We start from the raw sequence: 19,447 nt of genomic DNA, 5'->3' as shown, positions 1-19,447 counted from the left end.
AGTGACCCACACCTCTGATATCATATGTGAGGAACCCAAAAATCTGATGCATGCGTAAAACACCCACAATGGGTATACGTAAACGTAAAAACACCATCAAAATATTTTTTTTATAACAAACAAATAGGTGGCCCCATAACGGATTTGTCTGTGTGTGTACATACCGACGGAGGATGCAGGGGCTAACCTGTGTGCGATCGGAACGGTGCAATTGCTGACCAATGTCACTGGATGGCGCACACGCTGACGCACACCGTAGCTGTGTCTTTGCGATGCAAGGGCATTGTGGATGGTGGAGCGCATATGGATGGTGCGTTACGAATAAAATTAAACAAAACAAACCGCTGGACGCAGCCATGCGAGCAGGCTACCTTAAGAGCGATCGCGAATGGGTTGCGTGTCTGGAAGAAGCCTCGCTCTTTCAGATGCCGTACCAGCTTCGTCAACTCTTCGCTACGATTCTGCTGTATTCCATGAGAGCAGATACGAAGGCTCTCTGGGATAAATTCTACGACGAATTGGATCGTGATTACGAGTACCAGTACCGCCAACTGACCAACAAAGAAGAAATGGTAAATATTCTTGGTTCTTTCGGTAAAGTCACGTAGAAGGGAAGTAATAAAATAATAAAAATAAAACATAATAACATAATTCTCACGACGTTTCCGCCACGACGCAAGCAGCCGTCCTCATGTGAAAACCAGGTGTGTTGAGGCGACAGCGTCTGAATGAAACAGCACACGTGCTGGGTTGGAAGGGGGGGATAGGGCGCCTTCACAAAAAAATGTGCATATCAAGAGGAATTTAGCATATTTATGGGAAATGCAGGTATGTGATTAGTACTACTTATGCCCGTGCATTATGCAGGATTAGCAGAATCAAAGGTAGGGGATATGGGAAATGCAGGTATGTGATTAGTTCTACTTATGCCCGTGCATTATGCAGGATTAGCAGCATCAAAGGGAGGGGATATGGGAAATGCAGGTATGTGATTAGTACTACTTATACCCGTGCATTATGCAGGATTAGCAGCATCAAAGAAAATAAAAGAAATGGTAAAGTTCAAGACCCTTCACAGCCTCCACGAGTTCCTCACGGCAGGTGGGATGGCTCTGTCGGACTTTGACGACCTCCCGCAGCTATCCGAGTACCCACACTTGGTCTTGGACTCGCTGCTTGAGAACAACCATATCTGCCGCGAATTGGACACGAAGGACTTCCCATTTCAACTTCGGCACAAACAGTTCCCCATTGTCCCAGCATTCGCGATGACCATCAACAAGGCGCAAGGGCAAACTGTTCACAACCTGGGATTTTTTATCTACCAACGCCATGCTTCTCGCACGGCCAACTGTACGTGACACTATCGCGAGTCACGGCAAGGTCCAACATCAAGGCGCTTATTGACGGACCTGACGACGAGGAGGAAGACGGAGTGTACACGAAGAATATCGTGTATCGCCAGATATTTCAATGAGTTGCATTCTATTATTGAATAAGTTGCATTCTTGAATATTGTCGATTGAGCGTCTCATAAAAATTCATATAACCTCACAAAAATAAACATAAAACAATCACCAAAACATGTATATTGTGATAGTAGGTTTTTACCCTTTTAACTGGTACAAAACTGACACCCTTTATTCAAGGCATCATGTTTGCAATGACCACAACACAAGTAGTCAAAAAAGCAAACAAAAAGAAGCAACTCTGATAAGGATGATAATATGCACTGTCCAACTTCAAGGACAGTGCATATTATCATCCTTATCAGAGTTGCTTCTTTTTGTTTGCTTTTTTGACTACTTGTGTTGTGGTCATTGCAAACATGATGCCTTGAATAAAGGTGTCAGTTTTGTACCAGTTAAAAGGGTAAAAACCTACTATCATATTTTGCCACTGGTAAAAGAGATCTCATAATGTATATTGTGTCCAGCCACTTTCAATTCCCCACCAACCAAGCATGTACACACCGCCCGCGAAGCGGGCGGGGACTGCTAGTAACTGTATGTATGTTAGTGTCATCATGGCTCAGCGAATACTACTCATGAATGAACTCACACTGTTTTATGACATAAATTGTAATGATTTTGGCTGCCCGTATAGGACCAGTCACCTTCCTTGTCTAGACGCATTCTAAACACAACACTGTACTTAATATGTTGCTAAAATAACGTCTACACCCGATTCAACATGCAGCTCCAACTCGGCCATGAGCAACCCACAGCACGCCCAGAGGGAGGAGACCACGAGGGAGACAGCCTCAACTTGAAGAGAAAGTTGACAAACTCACGGATGCCATCACCCAGCTGCTGCAACGCCTGTCGGATGAGACGCTGCGTCCCGCGGCACCATCCAGGCGAGTAAAGGAAGAGCTGAGCCCGAATCGGAAGCCGCCACCCAAACATCAGCAGCAGTAGATGGCGTGATTCTAATAGGACCACGTTGTTATTATAATCATTTTAATGCGATCAAAACCGCGCAACTCCCATTTTGCATTTACGACTCCAGATGTGCATCTACATATAACATACATTCTAGCTCAGTGTAATTTTAATACGACCATAGTGTTATTCTAATCATTTTAATCCGATCCTAATCCAGCACCCGCCAGTTCGCATATACGACCTCCGGTTCGCATGTCCAAAGGACATATTACATATGCATATTACATACGTACATACGAGCACAGTTCGCTTGCACGTAAACTACACGTAAATATGCGCAGAGTGTGATTCTATTACGATCACATTGTGATTCTAATACTTCTAATTATATTCTAATTTTGATTTGACGCTTTCTTTCGCTAAAGTCACGGAGGTAAAAAAATTATAATAAAATAAAAATAAATGAAAATAACTAAATTAAATCACGACGTTTCGGAAGCAACACAAGGCTCCGTCATCAGGTGTAACTGCTCCAGTAAAATTACTGTAAGCTATTCAAGACACGTGTTTTTTATATCGGGTGCTGGGCAGGGAGGAGCCAATGAGTCGGGGGGGGTGGTTTTCTCCCCCCCCCCCACTCATTGGCTCCTCCCTGAATAGCTTTTTTCACACGCTACAGAAGTTACACCTGATGACGGAGGCTTTTGTTGCTTCCGAAACGTCATGATTTAATTTAGTTATTTTAATGTATTATTTTATTTTATTATTATTTTTACCTACGTTACTAACGTGCGTGTGTTGTCTGTTTTAACGATTTGTCCATTGAGGTTGTTTTTTTGCCGCGTTTTTTTTTAGGTCTGTCACTTGAGTGTTGCAGTTTGTTTAAGAATTCGTCACGTGAGCGTGGTGTTTTGCTTGTGGGAATTTCGCTTTGTCACAATTTGTGATTCATAATATCATGAGTTTATAATGGGTTTGTGCGTGATTCTTATACGACCACACTGTGATTCTAATGCTTCTAATGATATTATAATACCTTACCTCCGTTTATATGGTTATAAATTAAAACACTAGTTAATAATCGTTTAATGTTTAGTGTTATAGTTTATAGTATTACAGTTTACATGTTTTAAAGTACAGTTTATCCCCGACATACTTCGGGATTAGGGACTGGTACGTTGATGAACGGTTAACTACGGGGACCTTTCCCCTCAAGGAACACGTGTTAATCGGGTAGACAGCCAAGATGCTGCCGTTTAAGAGCACACTTGTGTGACGGAGATCCTCCACCTGAAATTATCTTAACATGTTTTTTCTAGGAACATTATAAAATAAAGACCGGACAAACATTTGTTAAAAATACGTTTTTATTCATCTGCAATCATTTTTACGTCAAAACTCGAAGGGAATATTTATTACGTCCTATTTTCACACATTTCCAGTACAATGCAAACTATTTCCGTTCCAGGAATTCACCACATTTGTTCACTGTGCGTCTATGTTGAAGTCAAGGCCATATATCCAACGAACGCGTCATCAATATACATCCTGAAATCGTCTATCTAAAGTCGATTAATAGCATTCAAAAAAAGCTATATACTTGAAAAAAACGTTTAAAATGTTGAGTAAAGATGTACCTACAGACGCATTCCAACTTTAGCTCAACAGGGACACTTAACGACTACAATTGAACCCTCTCACAACCAGTGCTCATCACACCACTTCGGCACGTAATCCGATAACATTACAAACCACCACTGTGCACGTCATTAAACTATCACAAAAACTGTGAAACTAAAATGGTCAAAATTACACACAAAAGTTATCGATACGGCTTAATAGGTATAACCACATGACATAATATTTTTTCAGTCACCCCGAGCTCTAGGTTTGATCCCCGAGCCACTCTATGACATCCAGCCATCTCTCGGGATCCAACTGCATGGGATCGAAGGTGGAAACTTCTTCAGGACTCATTGCAGGACCTTGAATTTCATCTTTTGATTTCAGTTTTCTATCATTGTGGACCTTCTGATGCCTTTTAAGAGTTGACGACTGTGAAAATGCCTTCCCACACACAGGGCACAGGAATGGCTTCTCGCCCGTGTGTGTTCTCTGATGACTCTGAAGATTTGATGAGTTTGCAAATTTCTTCCCACACACAGGGCACAGGAATGGCTTCTCACCCGTGTGCGTTCTCTGATGCTCTTGAAGAGTTGATGACTGTGCAAATGCCTTCCCACACACAGAGCACAGGAACGGCTTCTCGCCCGTGTGTGTTCTCTGATGCTCTTGAAGAGTTGATGCCCGTGTAAAGGCCTCCCCACACACAGAGCACAGGAATGGCTTCTCGCCCGTGTGTGTTCTCTGATGACTCTGAAGATGTGATGACTGTGCAAATGCCTTCCCACACACAGGGCACAGGAATGGCTTCTCTCCCGTGTGTGTTCTCTGATGGTCTTGAAGAGTTGACGAGTGTGCAAATGCCTTCCCACACACAGGGCACAGGAATGGCTTCTCACCCGTGTGTGTTCTCTGATGACTCTGAAGTTGTGATGACTTTGCAAATGTCTTCCCACACACAGGGCACAGGAATGGCTTCTCGCCCGTGTGTGTTCTCTGATGAGTTTGAAGAGTTGATGACCGTGCAAATGCCTTCCCACACACAGGGCACAGGAATGGCTTCTCGCCCGTGTGTATTCTCTGATGAGTTTGAAGAGTTGATGACCGTGCAAATGCCTCCCCACACACAGGGCACAGGAATGGCTTCTCGCCCGTGTGTGTTCTCTGATGACTCTGAAGATGTGATGACTGTGCAAATGCCTTCCCACACACAGGGCACAGGAATGGTTTCTCGCCCGTGTGTGTTCTCTGATGAGTTTGAAGAGTTGATGCCCGTGCAAATGCCTCCCCACACACAGAGCACAGGAATGGCTTCTCGCCCGTGTGTGTTCTCTGGTGTCTCTGAAGATGTGATGGCCGTGAAAAGGACTTCCCACACACAGAGCAATTCAATGGCTTCTTGCCTCCGTGTGCGTGGGGCTGTGGAGAGCTTCTCTGCTCCATGTGAGCGTAGTAACAGCAGCGGTGTTATCGAGTCAAAAGTACGCAATCGGCCTCGATTTAAAGTGTTTAGCGTTGAGTTTTGGATTTTTTTAACTGCTAAAACAAGAACGACACTCGCGTCTAACCGAGACGCAAAAAAATTCCCGTAAATTTTACGACGAACACGTTTAAGAGTTCATCCGCGAAAATAGACACTTACTTGGAGATTCACGGTATGTCGATGTCTGGAACCCGTCTGAAGATGTCGCCACGAACTCTCCCGACGCAAAGTCGCCTAACTGTCGACACAGCAATTGTGCTCGCCAGGCTTCGTTGTCTCGCGGTTGAAGGGCGATCAGCAGAGCGACGAGTCGAGCGTCCAACCTCATCAAGTTCCCTCTCGAAATGGCATTGAGCTCTGCTTCTGAGCCGCCTTATAACTCCCCCCCTAGGATCCAATCCTTTGTCTTTCAGGATATTTGCATTCGATTGTTAATTTTGGAAGGTACAATCCGCATGTCTATTAACATACCGAAGGGTAATGTGCCCAGTGTGCTTCATGCATGAATATGTAAGTGCATCTCAGTGTGTAATTGTGCGCTTATTTTGAATAAATGGAAAAACTTTGTCCTCGATTTAAAGTGAATGCAGAGAAATTAGCATGTAACTTTAGAAAAGGAAGAGAGCGGCCTTCTCGACGAGGGAGTGAAACCCGATGGGTAATATTCGTTTACAGCGTTACAATGGATAGGTTGTAGTTCATAGGTTATAATATTATATTTCACTATGTTAGAACTTAACATGTAAGAGTCTACAATATCAGAGTTGATCAAATGCGACGATCAAGGGCGTTAATTGGTTAAGTTTGATCAGTCTTTGATCAAAGGCGTCATCCCATCACGGAACACCACCTCCCTGCGTATATAACAGCAACAGAAGCAACTACAGCAGCAACAACAGCAGCGACAACAACAGCAGCAACATCACATTTCGAGGGCGGCGCAGCTACTTCCGATTCTGCTGCCAAGCTGTTTGTAGTCGGGACCTGCTCTTGCAGGACCCCACACGTCTTTGGAAATGATTGCGATGATCATGTCTGAGCTGAGAATTAAGTCACTCAAGATTACTTTGTTTAACCATAACTTTAGGTAGGTTAGTGTCATCGGGGCTCTGTGAATACTACTCATGAATGAAATCACACTCCTGAATAACCGACATTGTACTAATGTTGTACTAATTTTGGTTGATCTAGTAGAACAAGGCACGTGCCATGTCCAGACGAATTCTTATCAACAACAGTGTCCTTAAATATGATGCTAAAATAAATGTTAACGCTGGATTTAACGTGCACCTCTTAACCCCTCCCTCGCATTTACGACTAACGATTTGCATTTGCACGTAACATATATTAAAGTCCATTAAAATGCTAATACGACCATATTGTTATTCTAAAAATTGAATGCGATTCTTGCCCTGTACCCCCCCCCCACAGTTCACATATCCGACCCCCGGTTCGATTGAACAGATAATTTACATACATATCTGTATGTCCCCCAAGTTGCTCCGCCCATGGCGGGGTCAGGTAGAGGTCATAGAGGTGGGTGATGTAAAGACAGTGCATCAACTAAGGGACAAGATAGAGAGAGTTCGAGAAGGGAAGGCGAGACCAAGTGTGGGCGGAGGTTCACGTCGAGAATGAGAGAGGGGGAGGAACGAGGTTTGGGGCTGTTTTGGCTGGTTGCTGTCTCGTCGTCGTCGTTGCTATATCGTGACGCCTGGGGTCTGAAACCGCGTTAAAGGCTAAATAAAATAACCCTCTGCAGTCTGAGTCCGGAGTCATTGCAATTGTAATGATTCATTATTTCACGGGCTAATATTGGGTTTGTGCGATTATTTTACATATTCATACTGAATATTGTTATTTGATTCCATTTAGATGGAACATTCATCCATTAGTGGACAGCTTGATATTAATACCACCAAAGTGTTATTCAAATAATTTTAATCCCATCCTGATCCTGCACCTTCCGTTTCACATATCCCACCCTTGGTTCGCACGTCCATATTACATGCATACATATTACATACAGACATTACATTCATGCATATTACATACATGTTACATACTCACGAGTGTGAAGCTAAGAATTCGAATGAGATTCGAATATCACAATTCAATGTACGGTGTTCTAATCTGTAATACGAGTACACAACATTATAGTTTACTATGACACTAGTTTGTAGTGTTATTTTAAAGCGTTGAAATGTATAGCTCATAGTTTAAAGGTTATATTCTTAGAGTTTATAATGTTAGAGTATGCAATGTGAGTTTACAATTTGAGAGTTTGTGGACGTGCCCTATTCTCGTGGGACCCGACACGGATTTGGAAATAATTCGTATGATCATGTTTGAGCTGGGATGAGCGACTAATGTTTACTTTGATTAATCATAACTGTGTGTAGGTTAGTGCAACCGGGGCTTAGTGAATACTACTCATGAATGAACTCATACTTATTTCGGTAGAAATTTGAAATCGTGTTGGTAGAACAAGTCGCCTGCCTTTTCAAGACGAATTGGTATCTTCAAGTGCGTCCGTAAATATATTGCTAAAATACACAGCATAGGGAAGGTTGCCTTGTTCGGGAGATGTAGTTTGGCTAAGGCGCTGTGGCCGTGTGATGACACGGATTCTGAAACAATGGAGTTAAACACTCGCTGCTTGGCCCCGTCGACAGCAGCGAAGGCTGTCATATACCGCCCCATTTACGAGTTGGATGTATAATGTGTATAGTTGAAGGTGCTAGGTGTTGTTTTCTTCTAACAGCTACTAACGTGCGTGTGTTGTCTGTTTTTAGGATTTGGCCATTGATGTTGTTCTTTTTATTGGGCGTTTTTTTGTTGAGTTCTGTCACTTGAGTGTTGCAGTTTGTTTAAGAATTCGTCACGTGAGCGTGGTGTTTAGATTGTGGGATTTTGTTTTTGTCACAATTTTTGATTGTTATAATAATTGTAACGATTCATAATCTCATGAGTTTATGATTCTGTGCGTGTATTTATACAAATATATTCCGTCTTTTGTTATTCGATTACATATCGCAGTGAAAATCGTGATTGTAATATGACCATGTTGTAATTGTAATAATTGTATCCGATCCTTGCATGTACACAATACATACATATTAGCGATTCTTATACGACCACACTGTGATTCTAATGCTTCTAATGATATTAAAATAACTACTAATACACTAGTTTATAATCGTTTAATGTTTAGTGTTATCGTTTATAGTATTAGTTTACATGTTATAGAGTACAGTTTATCCCCGACATAAGTAGGGATTAGGGACTGGTACGTTGATGAAGGATTAACTACGGGGACCTTTCCCCTCAAGGAACACGTGTTAATCGGGTAGACAGCCAAGATGCTGCCGGTTAAGGGCACACTTGTGTGACGGAGATCCTCCACCTGAAAATCTCTTAACATGTTTTTTCTAGGAACATTATGAAATAAAGACCGGACAAACATTTGTTAAAAATACGTTTTTATTCATCTGCAATCATTTTTACGTCAAAACTCGAAGGGAATATTTATTACGTCCTATTTTCACACATTTCCAGTACAATGCAAACTATTTCCGTTCCAGGAATTCACCACATTTGTTCACTGTGCGTCTATGTTGAAGTCAAGGCCATATATCCAACGAACGCGTCATCAATATACATCCTGAAATCGTCTATCTAAAGTCGATTAATAGCAATCAAAAAAAGCTATATACTTGAAAAAAACGTTTAAAATGTTGAGTAAAGATGTACCTACAGACGCATTCCAACTTTAGCTCAACAGGGACACTTAACGACTACAATTGAACCCTCTCACAACCAGTGCTCATCACACCACTTCGGCACGTAATCCGATAACATTACAAACCACCACTGTGCACGTCATTAAACTATCACAAAAACTGTGAAAGTAAAATGGTAAAAATTACACACAAAAGTTATCGATACGGCTTAATAGGTATAACCACATGACATAATATTTTTTCAGTCACCCCGAGCTCTAGGTTTGATCCCCGAGCCACTCTATGACATCCAGCCATCTCTCGGGATCCAACTGCATGGGATCGAAGGTGGAAACTTCTTCAGGACTCATTGCAGGACCTTGAATTTCATCTTTTGATTTCAGTTTTCTATCATTGTGGACCTTCTGATGCCTTTTAAGAGTTGACGACTGTGAAAATGCCTTCCCACACACAGGGCACAGGAATGGCTTCTCGCCCGTGTGTGTTCTCTGATGACTCTGAAGATTTGATGAGTTTGCAAATTTCTTCCCACACACAGGGCACAGGAATGGCTTCTCACCCGTGTGCGTTCTCTGATGCTCTTGAAGAGTTGATGACTGTGCAAATGCCTTCCCACACACAGAGCACAGGAACGGCTTCTCGCCCGTGTGTGTTCTCTGATGCTCTTGAAGAGTTGATGCCCGTGTAAAGGCCTCCCCACACACAGAGCACAGGAATGGCTTCTCGCCCGTGTGTGTTCTCTGATGACTCTGAAGATGTGATGACTGTGCAAATGCCTTCCCACACACAGGGCACAGGAATGGCTTCTCTCCCGTGTGTGTTCTCTGATGGTCTTGAAGAGTTGACGAGTGTGCAAATGCCTTCCCACACACAGGGCACAGGAATGGCTTCTCACCCGTGTGTGTTCTCTGATGACTCTGAAGTTGTGATGACTTTGCAAATGTCTTCCCACACACAGGGCACAGGAATGGCTTCTCGCCCATGTGTGTTCTCTGATGAGTTTGAAGAGTTGATGACCGTGCAAATGCCTTCCCACACACAGGGCACAGGAATGGCTTCTCGCCCGTGTGTATTCTCTGATGAGTTTGAAGAGTTGATGACCGTGCAAATGCCTCCCCACACACAGGGCACAGGAATGGCTTCTCGCCCGTGTGTGTTCTCTGATGACTCTGAAGATGTGATGACTGTGCAAATGCCTTCCCACACACAGGGCACAGGAATGGTTTCTCGCCCGTGTGTGTTCTCTGATGAGTTTGAAGAGTTGATGCCCGTGCAAATGCCTCCCCACACACAGAGCACAGGAATGGCTTCTCGCCCGTGTGTGTTCTCTGGTGTCTCTGAAGATGTGATGGCCGTGAAAAGGACTTCCCACACACAGAGCAATTCAATGGCTTCTTGCCTCCGTGTGCGTGGGGCTGTGGAGAGCTTCTCTGCTCCATGTGAGCGTAGTAACAGCAGCGGTGTTATCGAGTCAAAAGTACGCAATCGGCCTCGATTTAAAGTGTTTAGCGTTGAGTTTTGGATTTTTTTAACTGCTAAAACAAGAACGACACTCGCGTCTAACCGAGACGCAAAAAAATTCCGTAAATTTTACGACGAACACGTTTAAGAGTTCATCCGCGAAAATAGACACTTACTTGGAGATTCACGGTATGTCGATGTCTGGAACCCGTCTGAAGATGTCGCCACGAACTCTCCCGACGCAAAGTCGCCTAACTGTCGACACTGCAATTTTGCTCGCCAGGCTTCGTTGTCTCGCGGTTGAAGGGCGATCAGCAGAGCGACGAGTCGAGCGTCCAACCTCATCAAGTTCCCTCTCGAAATGGCATTGAGCTCTGCTTCTGAGCCGCCTTATAACTCCCCCCCTAGGATCCAATCCTTTGTCTTTCAGGATATTTGCATTCTATTTGGTAATTTTGGAAGTTACAATCCGCATGTATATTAACATACCGAAGGGTAATGTGCCCATTGTACTTCATGCGTGAATATGTAAGTGCATCTCGGTGTGTAATTATGCGCTTATTTTGAATACATGGAAAAACACGTTCTCCATTCCCTCCATTGTCCTCGATTTAAAGTGAATGCAGCCCCGTGGCGTTGCCAAAAATCGCGTAAACACACATATGTACTTACTCACACACATGTGGACTAAGACACACACACATGGGCTTAGACACACATAGATAGACTGATACACACACAGCCCTACACACATACGACACACAGACATCTACTTGAGATACACAGACATGGATGTACACACATATGGACTCACACAAACGCATTGACTTACACACACATATTGAGTGACACACACATGTATAGACTTACATACACATGTGGACTAACACACATGTGGACTAACACACACACATGTGGACTAACACACACACATGTGGACTAACACACACACATGTGGACTAACACACACATATGGACTGACACACACATACACATGGGCGTACATGGCCACATCACAGACAGGCAGACCGTCGCAGCGTCATAAAAGCGCAGCAAAAAATGGAAAATTTAGCAACCTAAAAATAAGGAGTTTTGTGCACACAAACATTATTATTGTAATGTTTGTCAACTAATGTGTTTAATAATAGAAAACATTGGACTTGATTTGTTAGTGTAAGAAACTTGGAACTTTGTACTTACCATAGGCGTGTTGAGGCCTTGTGCCATGCGTAGCCCCCCTCCTGGCCTACATTGGCGAGGAGGCGGAGTTGGCACGTTGCCAGGCTAGGGGCTGGGCCGCTACCCCCCCACCCAGCATCCCCCGCCCTTGCAAGAATAATGGTATGTAAGCAGTAAAATATTATTATCTACGGAGTCTGTAGTATAAACTGGACACATCGTGTTGGGGGGGAGGGGCGAAGAGGACATGAAACTGTGAAGAAATATCCGCAGCGTCATGTGTGTATGTGTTGGCTGTTAAACGCGTAAAAGTAAATGTCCCGTGAGGTGGAGCGAATGCGCATCACTTGGTAGGCTCCCCACATGAACCTCGACATTCTCAGTTTCAAAAACAATGAACATGTATTTTAAAAATACGTTTTTTAAATCATGTGTATTGTTTATATGTAAAAATGTGTGATTGTTATATTCTTTGTATGTGTATATACTGTATATAGCTATTCTATTACATTGATACGACACATTCATCCAACAGTTGACAGTGTGATTCTAATACGACTAGCGGGATTCGAATAATTGTAATTCGATTCTTATGCTGCATATCCTACCCCTGGTTCGCATATTCACTTACCATACGTACGACCACAGTGTGAGAGATTAGCATGATGTTAATGTAATAAATAAGCATGTAACCGTAGAATAGGAGGAGAGCGGCCTCCTCGACGAGGGAGTGCAACCCAACGGGTGCAATCCAAAGGGCATGAGAGCATGATTTATAATATTATATGTTTGAGTTTAACATGTGAGAGTTTACAATGTCTGAGTTGATCAAATGCGACGATCAAGGGCATCAATCGGGTGCGATTGATCAAAGTATTTAATCAAAGGCGTCATCCCATCACGGACCACCACCTCCCTGCGTATATAACTTCAAAAGAAGCAACAACAGCAGCAACAACACATTTCGAGGGCGACGCTGCTACTTCTGATTCTGCTGCTTCTGCTGCCCGGCTGTTTGTGGCCGGGCACTGCTCTCGCGGGACCGCACACGTCTTTGGAAATGATTGCGATGATCATGTCTGAACTGAGAATTAAGTGACTAAATATTACTTTGTTTAATCATAACTGTATGTAGGTTAATGTCATCATGGCTCAGCAAATACTACTCATGAATGAACTCACACTGTTTGATGACAGAAATTGTAAAAAAATTGGCTGCCCGTGTAGGACAAGTCACCTTCCTTGTCGAGACGCATTCTAAACACAACACAGTCCTTAAATATATTGTTAAAATAACCTCTACACCCGATTCAACATGCAGCTCCAACTCGGCCATGAGCAACCTACAGCACGCCCAGAGACAGGAGACCACGAGGGAAACGGCCTCAACTTGAAGAGAAAGTTGACAAACTCACGGACGCCATCACCCAGCTGCTGCAACGCCTGTCGGATGAGACGCTGCGTCCCGCGGCACCATCCAGGCGAGTAAAGGAAGAGCTGAGCCCGAATCGGAAGCCGCCACCCAAACATCAGCAGCAGTAGATGGCGTGATTCTAATAGGACCACGTTGTTATTATAATCATTTTAATGCGATCAAAACCGCGCAACTCCCATTTTGCATTTACGACTCCAGATGTGCATCTACATATAACATACATTCTAGCTCAGTGTAATTTTAATACGACCATAGTGTTATTCTAATCATTTTAATCCGATCCTAATCCAGCACCCGCCAGTTCGCATATACGACCTCCGGTTCGCATGTCCAAAGGACATATTACATATGCATATTACATACGTACATACGAGCACAGTTCGCTTGCACGTACACTACACGTAAATATGCGCAGAGTGTGATTCTATTACGATCACATTGTGATTCTAATACTTCTAATTATATTCTAATTTTGATTTGACGCTTTCTTTCGCTAAAGTCACGGAGGTAAAAAAATTATAATAAAATAAAAATAAATGAAAATAACTAAATTAAATCACGACGTTTCGGAAGCAACACAAGGCTCCGTCGTCAGGTGTAACTGCTCCAGTAAAATTACTGTAAGCTATTCAAGACACGTGTTTTTTATATCGGGTGCTGGGCAGGGAGGAGCCAATGAGTCTGGGGGGGGGTGGTTTTCTCCCCCCCCCCCCCCCACTCATTGGCTCCTCCCTGAATAGCTTTTTTCACACGCTACAGAAGTTACACCTGATGACGGAGGCTTTTGTTGCTTCCGAAACGTCATGATTTAATTTAGTTATTTTAATGTATTATTTTATTTTATTATTATTTTTACCTACGTTACTAACGTGCGTGTGTTGTCTGTTTTAACGATTTGTCCATTGAGGTTGTTTTTTTTGCCGCGTTTTTTTTTAGGTCTGTCACTTGAGTGTTGCAGTTTGTTTAAGAATTCGTCACGTGAGCGTGGTGTTTTGCTTGTGGGAATTTCGCTTTGTCACAATTTGTGATTCATAATATCATGAGTTTATAATGGGTTTGTGCGTGATTCTTATACGACCACACTGTGATTCTAATGCTTCTAATGATATTATAATACCTTACCTCCGTTTATATGGTTATAAATTAAAACACTAGTTAATAATCGTTTAATGTTTAGTGTTATAGTTTATAGTATTACAGTTTACATGTTTTAAAGTACAGTTTATCCCCGACATACTTCGGGATTAGGGACTGGTACGTTGATGAACGGTTAACTACGGGGACCTTTCCCCTCAAGGAACACGTGTTAATCGGGTAGACAGCCAAGATGCTGCCGTTTAAGAGCACACTTGTGTGACGGAGATCCTCCACCTGAAATTATCTTAACATGTTTTTTCTAGGAACATTATAAAATAAAGACCGGACAAACATTTGTTAAAAATACGTTTTTATTCATCTGCAATCATTTTTACGTCAAAACTCGAAGGGAATATTTATTACGTCCTATTTTCACACATTTCCAGTACAATGCAAACTATTTCCGTTCCAGGAATTCACCACATTTGTTCACTGTGCGTCTATGTTGAAGTCAAGGCCATATATCCAACGAACGCGTCATCAATGTACATCCTGAAATCGACTATCTAAAGTCGATTATTACCAACCAAAAAAAACTTTATACTTGAAAAAAAAACCTTTTAAAATGCTGAGTAAAGATCTAACTACAGACGCATTCCAACTTTAGCTCAACAGGAACACTTAACGACTACAATTGAACCCTCTCACAACCAGTGCTCATCACACCACTTCGGCAAGTAATCCGATAACATTACAAACCACCACTGTGCACGTAATTAAACTCACAAAAACTGTAAAACAAAAATGGTCAAAATTATACACAAAAGTACTCGATACGGCTTAATAGGTATAGCCACATAACATAATATTTTTTCAGTCACTCCGAGCTCTCTGGTTGACTCTCGAGCCACTCCATTACATCCAGCCATCTCTCGGGATCCAACTGCATGGGATCGAAGGTGGAATTATCTTCAGGACTCATTGCAGCACCTTGAATTTCAGCTTTTGATTTCAGTTTCCTATCATTGTGGACCTTCTGATGCCTGTTAAGAGTTGACGACTGTGAAAATGCCTTCCCACACACAGGGCACAGGAATGGCTTCTCGCCCGTGTGTGTTCTCTGATGAGTTTGAAGAGTTGATGAGTGTGCAAATGTCTTCCCACACACAGGGCACAGGAATGGCTTCTCGCCCGTATGTGTTCTCTGATGAGTTTGAAGAGTTGATGAGTCTGCAAATGTCTTCCCACACACAGGGCACAGGAATTGCTTCTCGTCCGTATGTGTTCTCTGATGACTCTGAAGATGTGATGAGTGTGCAAATGTCTTCCCACACACAGGGCACAGGAATGGCTTCTCGCCCGTGTGTGTTCTCTGATGAGTTTGAAGAGTTGATGACTGTGCAAATGTCTTCCCACACACAGGGCACAGGAATGGCTTCTCGCCCGTATGTGTTCTCTGATGACTCTGAAGATGTGATGACTGTGAAAATGTCTTTCCACACACAGGGCACAGGAATGGCTTCTCGCCCGTGTGTGTTTTCTGGTGAATATGAAGATGTGATGACTTTGCAAATGCCTTCCCACACACAGGGCACAGGAATGTCTTCTCGCCCGTGTGTGTTCTCTGATGAGTTTGAAGAGTTGATGAGTCTGCAAATGTCTTCCCACACACCGGGCACAGAAATGGCTTCTCGCCCGTATGTGTTCTCTGATGACTCTGAAGATGTGATGACTGTGCAAATGCCTTCCCACACACAGGGCACAGGAATGGCTTCTTGCCTCCGTGTGCGTGGGGCTGTGGAGATTGTCTCTGTTCCATGTGAGCGTAGTAACAGCAGTGGTGTTATCGAGTCAAAAATCGGCCGCAAGGATGTTTAGCTTTGAGTTTTGGATTTTGTTAACTGCTAAAACAAGAACGACACTCGCGTCTAACCGAGACGCAAAAAAAATACCGCTAATTTGACGACGTGCACGTTTAAGAGTTTATCCGCGACAATAGACACTTACTTGGAGATTCACGGTATATCGATGTCTGGAACCCGTCTGAAGATGTCGCCACGAACTCTCCGAACGCAAAGTCGCCTAACTGTCGACACAGCAATTGTGCTCGCCAGGCTGCGTTGTCTCGCGGTTGATGGGCGATCAGCAGAGCGACGAGTCGAGCGTCCAACCTCATCAAGTTCCCTCTCGAAATGGCATTGAGCTCTGCTTCTGAGCCGCCTTATAACTCCCCCCCTAGGATCCAATCCTTTGTCTTTCAGGATATTTGCATTCGATTGTTAATTTTGGAAGGCACAGTCCGCATGTCTATTAACATACCGAAGGGTAATGTGCCCATTGTGCTTCATACATGAATATGTCAGTGCATCTCAGTGTGTTATTGTGCGCTTATTTTGAATAAATGGAAAAACACGTTCCCCATGCCCTCCATTGTCTTCGATTTAAAGTGAATGCAGCCCCGTTGCGTTCCCAAAAATCGCCGAGCTTCGGGAGTGAGCACGTACAGACGCGTAGTGACCACACTTGCAATACAATCACTCTAACATCAGGTACCAAAATCCGATCTGGTACATGGTCTCCGCTTGGTCTGGTTTGTATACGTCATCACTCTGGAGACAAACAGCGAGGCATGGTTTGGCCAGCCACCAGCAGCTATTAAAGTCGCCAAAGCGACTTTAATAGCTGCTCTCAAACAACACTATCACCAATGATGGTTTACAGGCTAGGCTGTTAAGCGGACAATCAGTCTTTTTGGGCAAGGCGTATGGGAAAATACACACATCTGTTATCCCATAAACATAATGCACAGCATCGGTAAGGCTGCCTTGTTTGGGAGATTTAGTTTGGGTAAGGTGCTGTCACTGGAGTTAGGCGATGTGACTGGGTGATCACACGGATTCCTAAAAGCAGCTTAGACGATATGATCCACTGTGCTCCATCTCCCTACATGGACAACGACATTCTAGTTTCAAAAAAATTACATTGATTCGACACATTCAGTGGACAGTGTGATTCTAATACGACTAGCGGGATTCGAATAATTGTAATTCGATTCTAATCCTGCACATTCTACTCCTGGTTCGCATATTCACTTATCATACGTACGACCACAGTGTGAGAGATTAGCATGATGTTAATGTAAGAAATAAGCATGTAACCGTAGAAAAGGAGCAGAGCGGCCTCCTCGACGAGGAAGTGCAACCCAACGGGTGCAATCCAAAGGGCATTTGAGCATGATATATAATATTATATGTTTGAGTTTAACATGTGAGAGTTTACAATGTCTGAGTTGATCAAATGCGCCGATCAAGGGCATCAATCGGGTGCGATTGATCATAGTTTTTGATCAAAGGCATTATCCCATCACGGAACACCACATCCCTGCGTATATAACAGCAAATAAAGCAACTACAGTATAGTGTATGTGCAAGGATCGGATAAAAATTATTACAATTACAACATGGTCATGTTACAATCACGATTTTCACTGCTAAATGTCATTGAATATAAATACACGCACAAACCCATTATAAACTCATGAGATTATGAATCATTACAATTATTATAACAATCACAAATTGTGACAGAAATTCCCACACGCAAAACATCACGCTCACGTGACGAATTCTTAAACAAACTGCAACACTCAAGTGACAGAACTCAATAAAAAAACGCCGCAATAAAAAGAACAACATCAATGGACAAATCGTAAAAACAGACATACGCACAGCTGTTAGAAGAAAACAACACCTAGCACCTTCAACTATAAACATTATACAGCCCCAAAGAGCCAACTCGTAAATGGGGCGGTATATGACAGCCTTCGCTGCTGTCGACGGGCCAAGCAGCGAGTGTTTCAGAATCCGTGTCATCAACCGGTCACAGCGCCTTACCCAAACTACATCTCCCCAACAAGGCAGCCTTCCCTATGCTGTGTATTTTAGCAATATGTTTACGGACGCACTTGAAGATAACAATTCGTCTAGAAAAGGCAGGCGACTTGTTCTACCAACACGATTTCAATTTCTATCCGAAAGAAGTATGAGTTCATTAATGAGTAGTATTCACTAAGCCCCGATTGCACTAACCTACACACAGTTATGGTTAAACAACGTAAACATTAGTCGCTCATCCCAGCTCATACATGATCATAGCACGTCCACAAACTCTCAAATTATGAACTCACATTGCATACTCTAACATTATAAACTCTAACAATATAACCTTTAAACTATGAGCTATACATTGCAACGCTTTAAAATAACACTACAAATTAGTGTTCTAGTAAACTATAATGTTGTGAACTCTAACAATATAAGCTATGTGCGATACATTATAACGCTATAAAATTACATCATAAACTAGTGTTACAGATTAGATTACCGTACATTGAAGTGTGATTTTCGAATCTCATTCGAATTCTTAGCTTCACACCGTGGTCCTCTAAGAATCACACTATGCTCGTGAGAACGTAACATGTCTGTATGTAATATGCATGAATGTAATATGTATGTAACATGTATGCATGTAAAATGTATGTTTGTAATATGGACGTGCGAAACAAGGGTGGAATATGTGAAACGACTACAAACAGCTAGGCAGCAGAATCTGAAGTAGCTGCGTCGCCCTGGAAATGTGATGTTGCTGCTGTTGTTGTCGCTGCTGTTGTTGCTGCTGTAGTTGCTTCTGTTGCTGTGATATACGCAGGGAGGTGGTGTTCCGTGATGGGATGACGCATTTGATTAAAGCCTCTGACCAAACTCACCCGATTGACGCCCTTGATCGTCGCATTTGATCAACTCTGATATGGTAGACTCTCACATGTTAAGCTCTATCATAGTGAAACATTATATTATAACCTATGAACTACAACCTATCCATTGTAACGCTGTAAAAATTAACCCGTAAAAACAAAGTTTTTCACTATAAGTGCTTTATATGCGTGGCGGCTAGAGTCCTCTCGTCCTCTGGCTTGAGATTGCTGCCACCTAGGGGTCAGATGATTGCCTGCCACCATTAAGCAATTGGTAATTAAATATAATTTATTTTTTCCTTAAAA

General features: G+C 42.9%; 2 protein-coding genes across 2 annotated transcripts; both read right to left on the bottom strand.

Annotated features, from left to right (window-relative positions):
• Window positions 1-1,072: 1,072 nt before the first annotated feature.
• LOC144953871 (uncharacterized) lies at window positions 1,073-5,453 on the bottom strand. The gene is made up of 3 exons (XM_078884523.1): window positions 4,350-5,453; window positions 2,226-2,375; window positions 1,073-1,192 (listed from the first exon to the last, which is right to left on the bottom strand). Exons 1-3 carry the CDS (start codon window positions 5,451-5,453, stop codon window positions 1,073-1,075), a joined length of 1,374 nt encoding a protein of 457 aa, XP_078740649.1.
• Window positions 5,454-7,621: 2,168 nt separating this feature from the next.
• On the bottom strand, window positions 7,622-10,675 carry LOC144953870 (uncharacterized). The gene is made up of 2 exons (XM_078884522.1): window positions 9,595-10,675; window positions 7,622-7,626 (listed from the first exon to the last, which is right to left on the bottom strand). Exons 1-2 carry the CDS (start codon window positions 10,673-10,675, stop codon window positions 7,622-7,624), a joined length of 1,086 nt encoding a protein of 361 aa, XP_078740648.1.
• Window positions 10,676-19,447: the final 8,772 nt, after the last annotated feature.

This window comes from Lampetra fluviatilis, assembly GCF_964198595.1.
Source record: "Lampetra fluviatilis chromosome 74 unlocalized genomic scaffold, kcLamFluv1.1 SUPER_74_unloc_1, whole genome shotgun sequence".
In the NCBI taxonomy this organism is placed as follows: domain Eukaryota; kingdom Metazoa; phylum Chordata; class Hyperoartia; order Petromyzontiformes; family Petromyzontidae; genus Lampetra; species Lampetra fluviatilis.
This window is presented reverse-complemented; position numbering and strand designations above follow the sequence as displayed.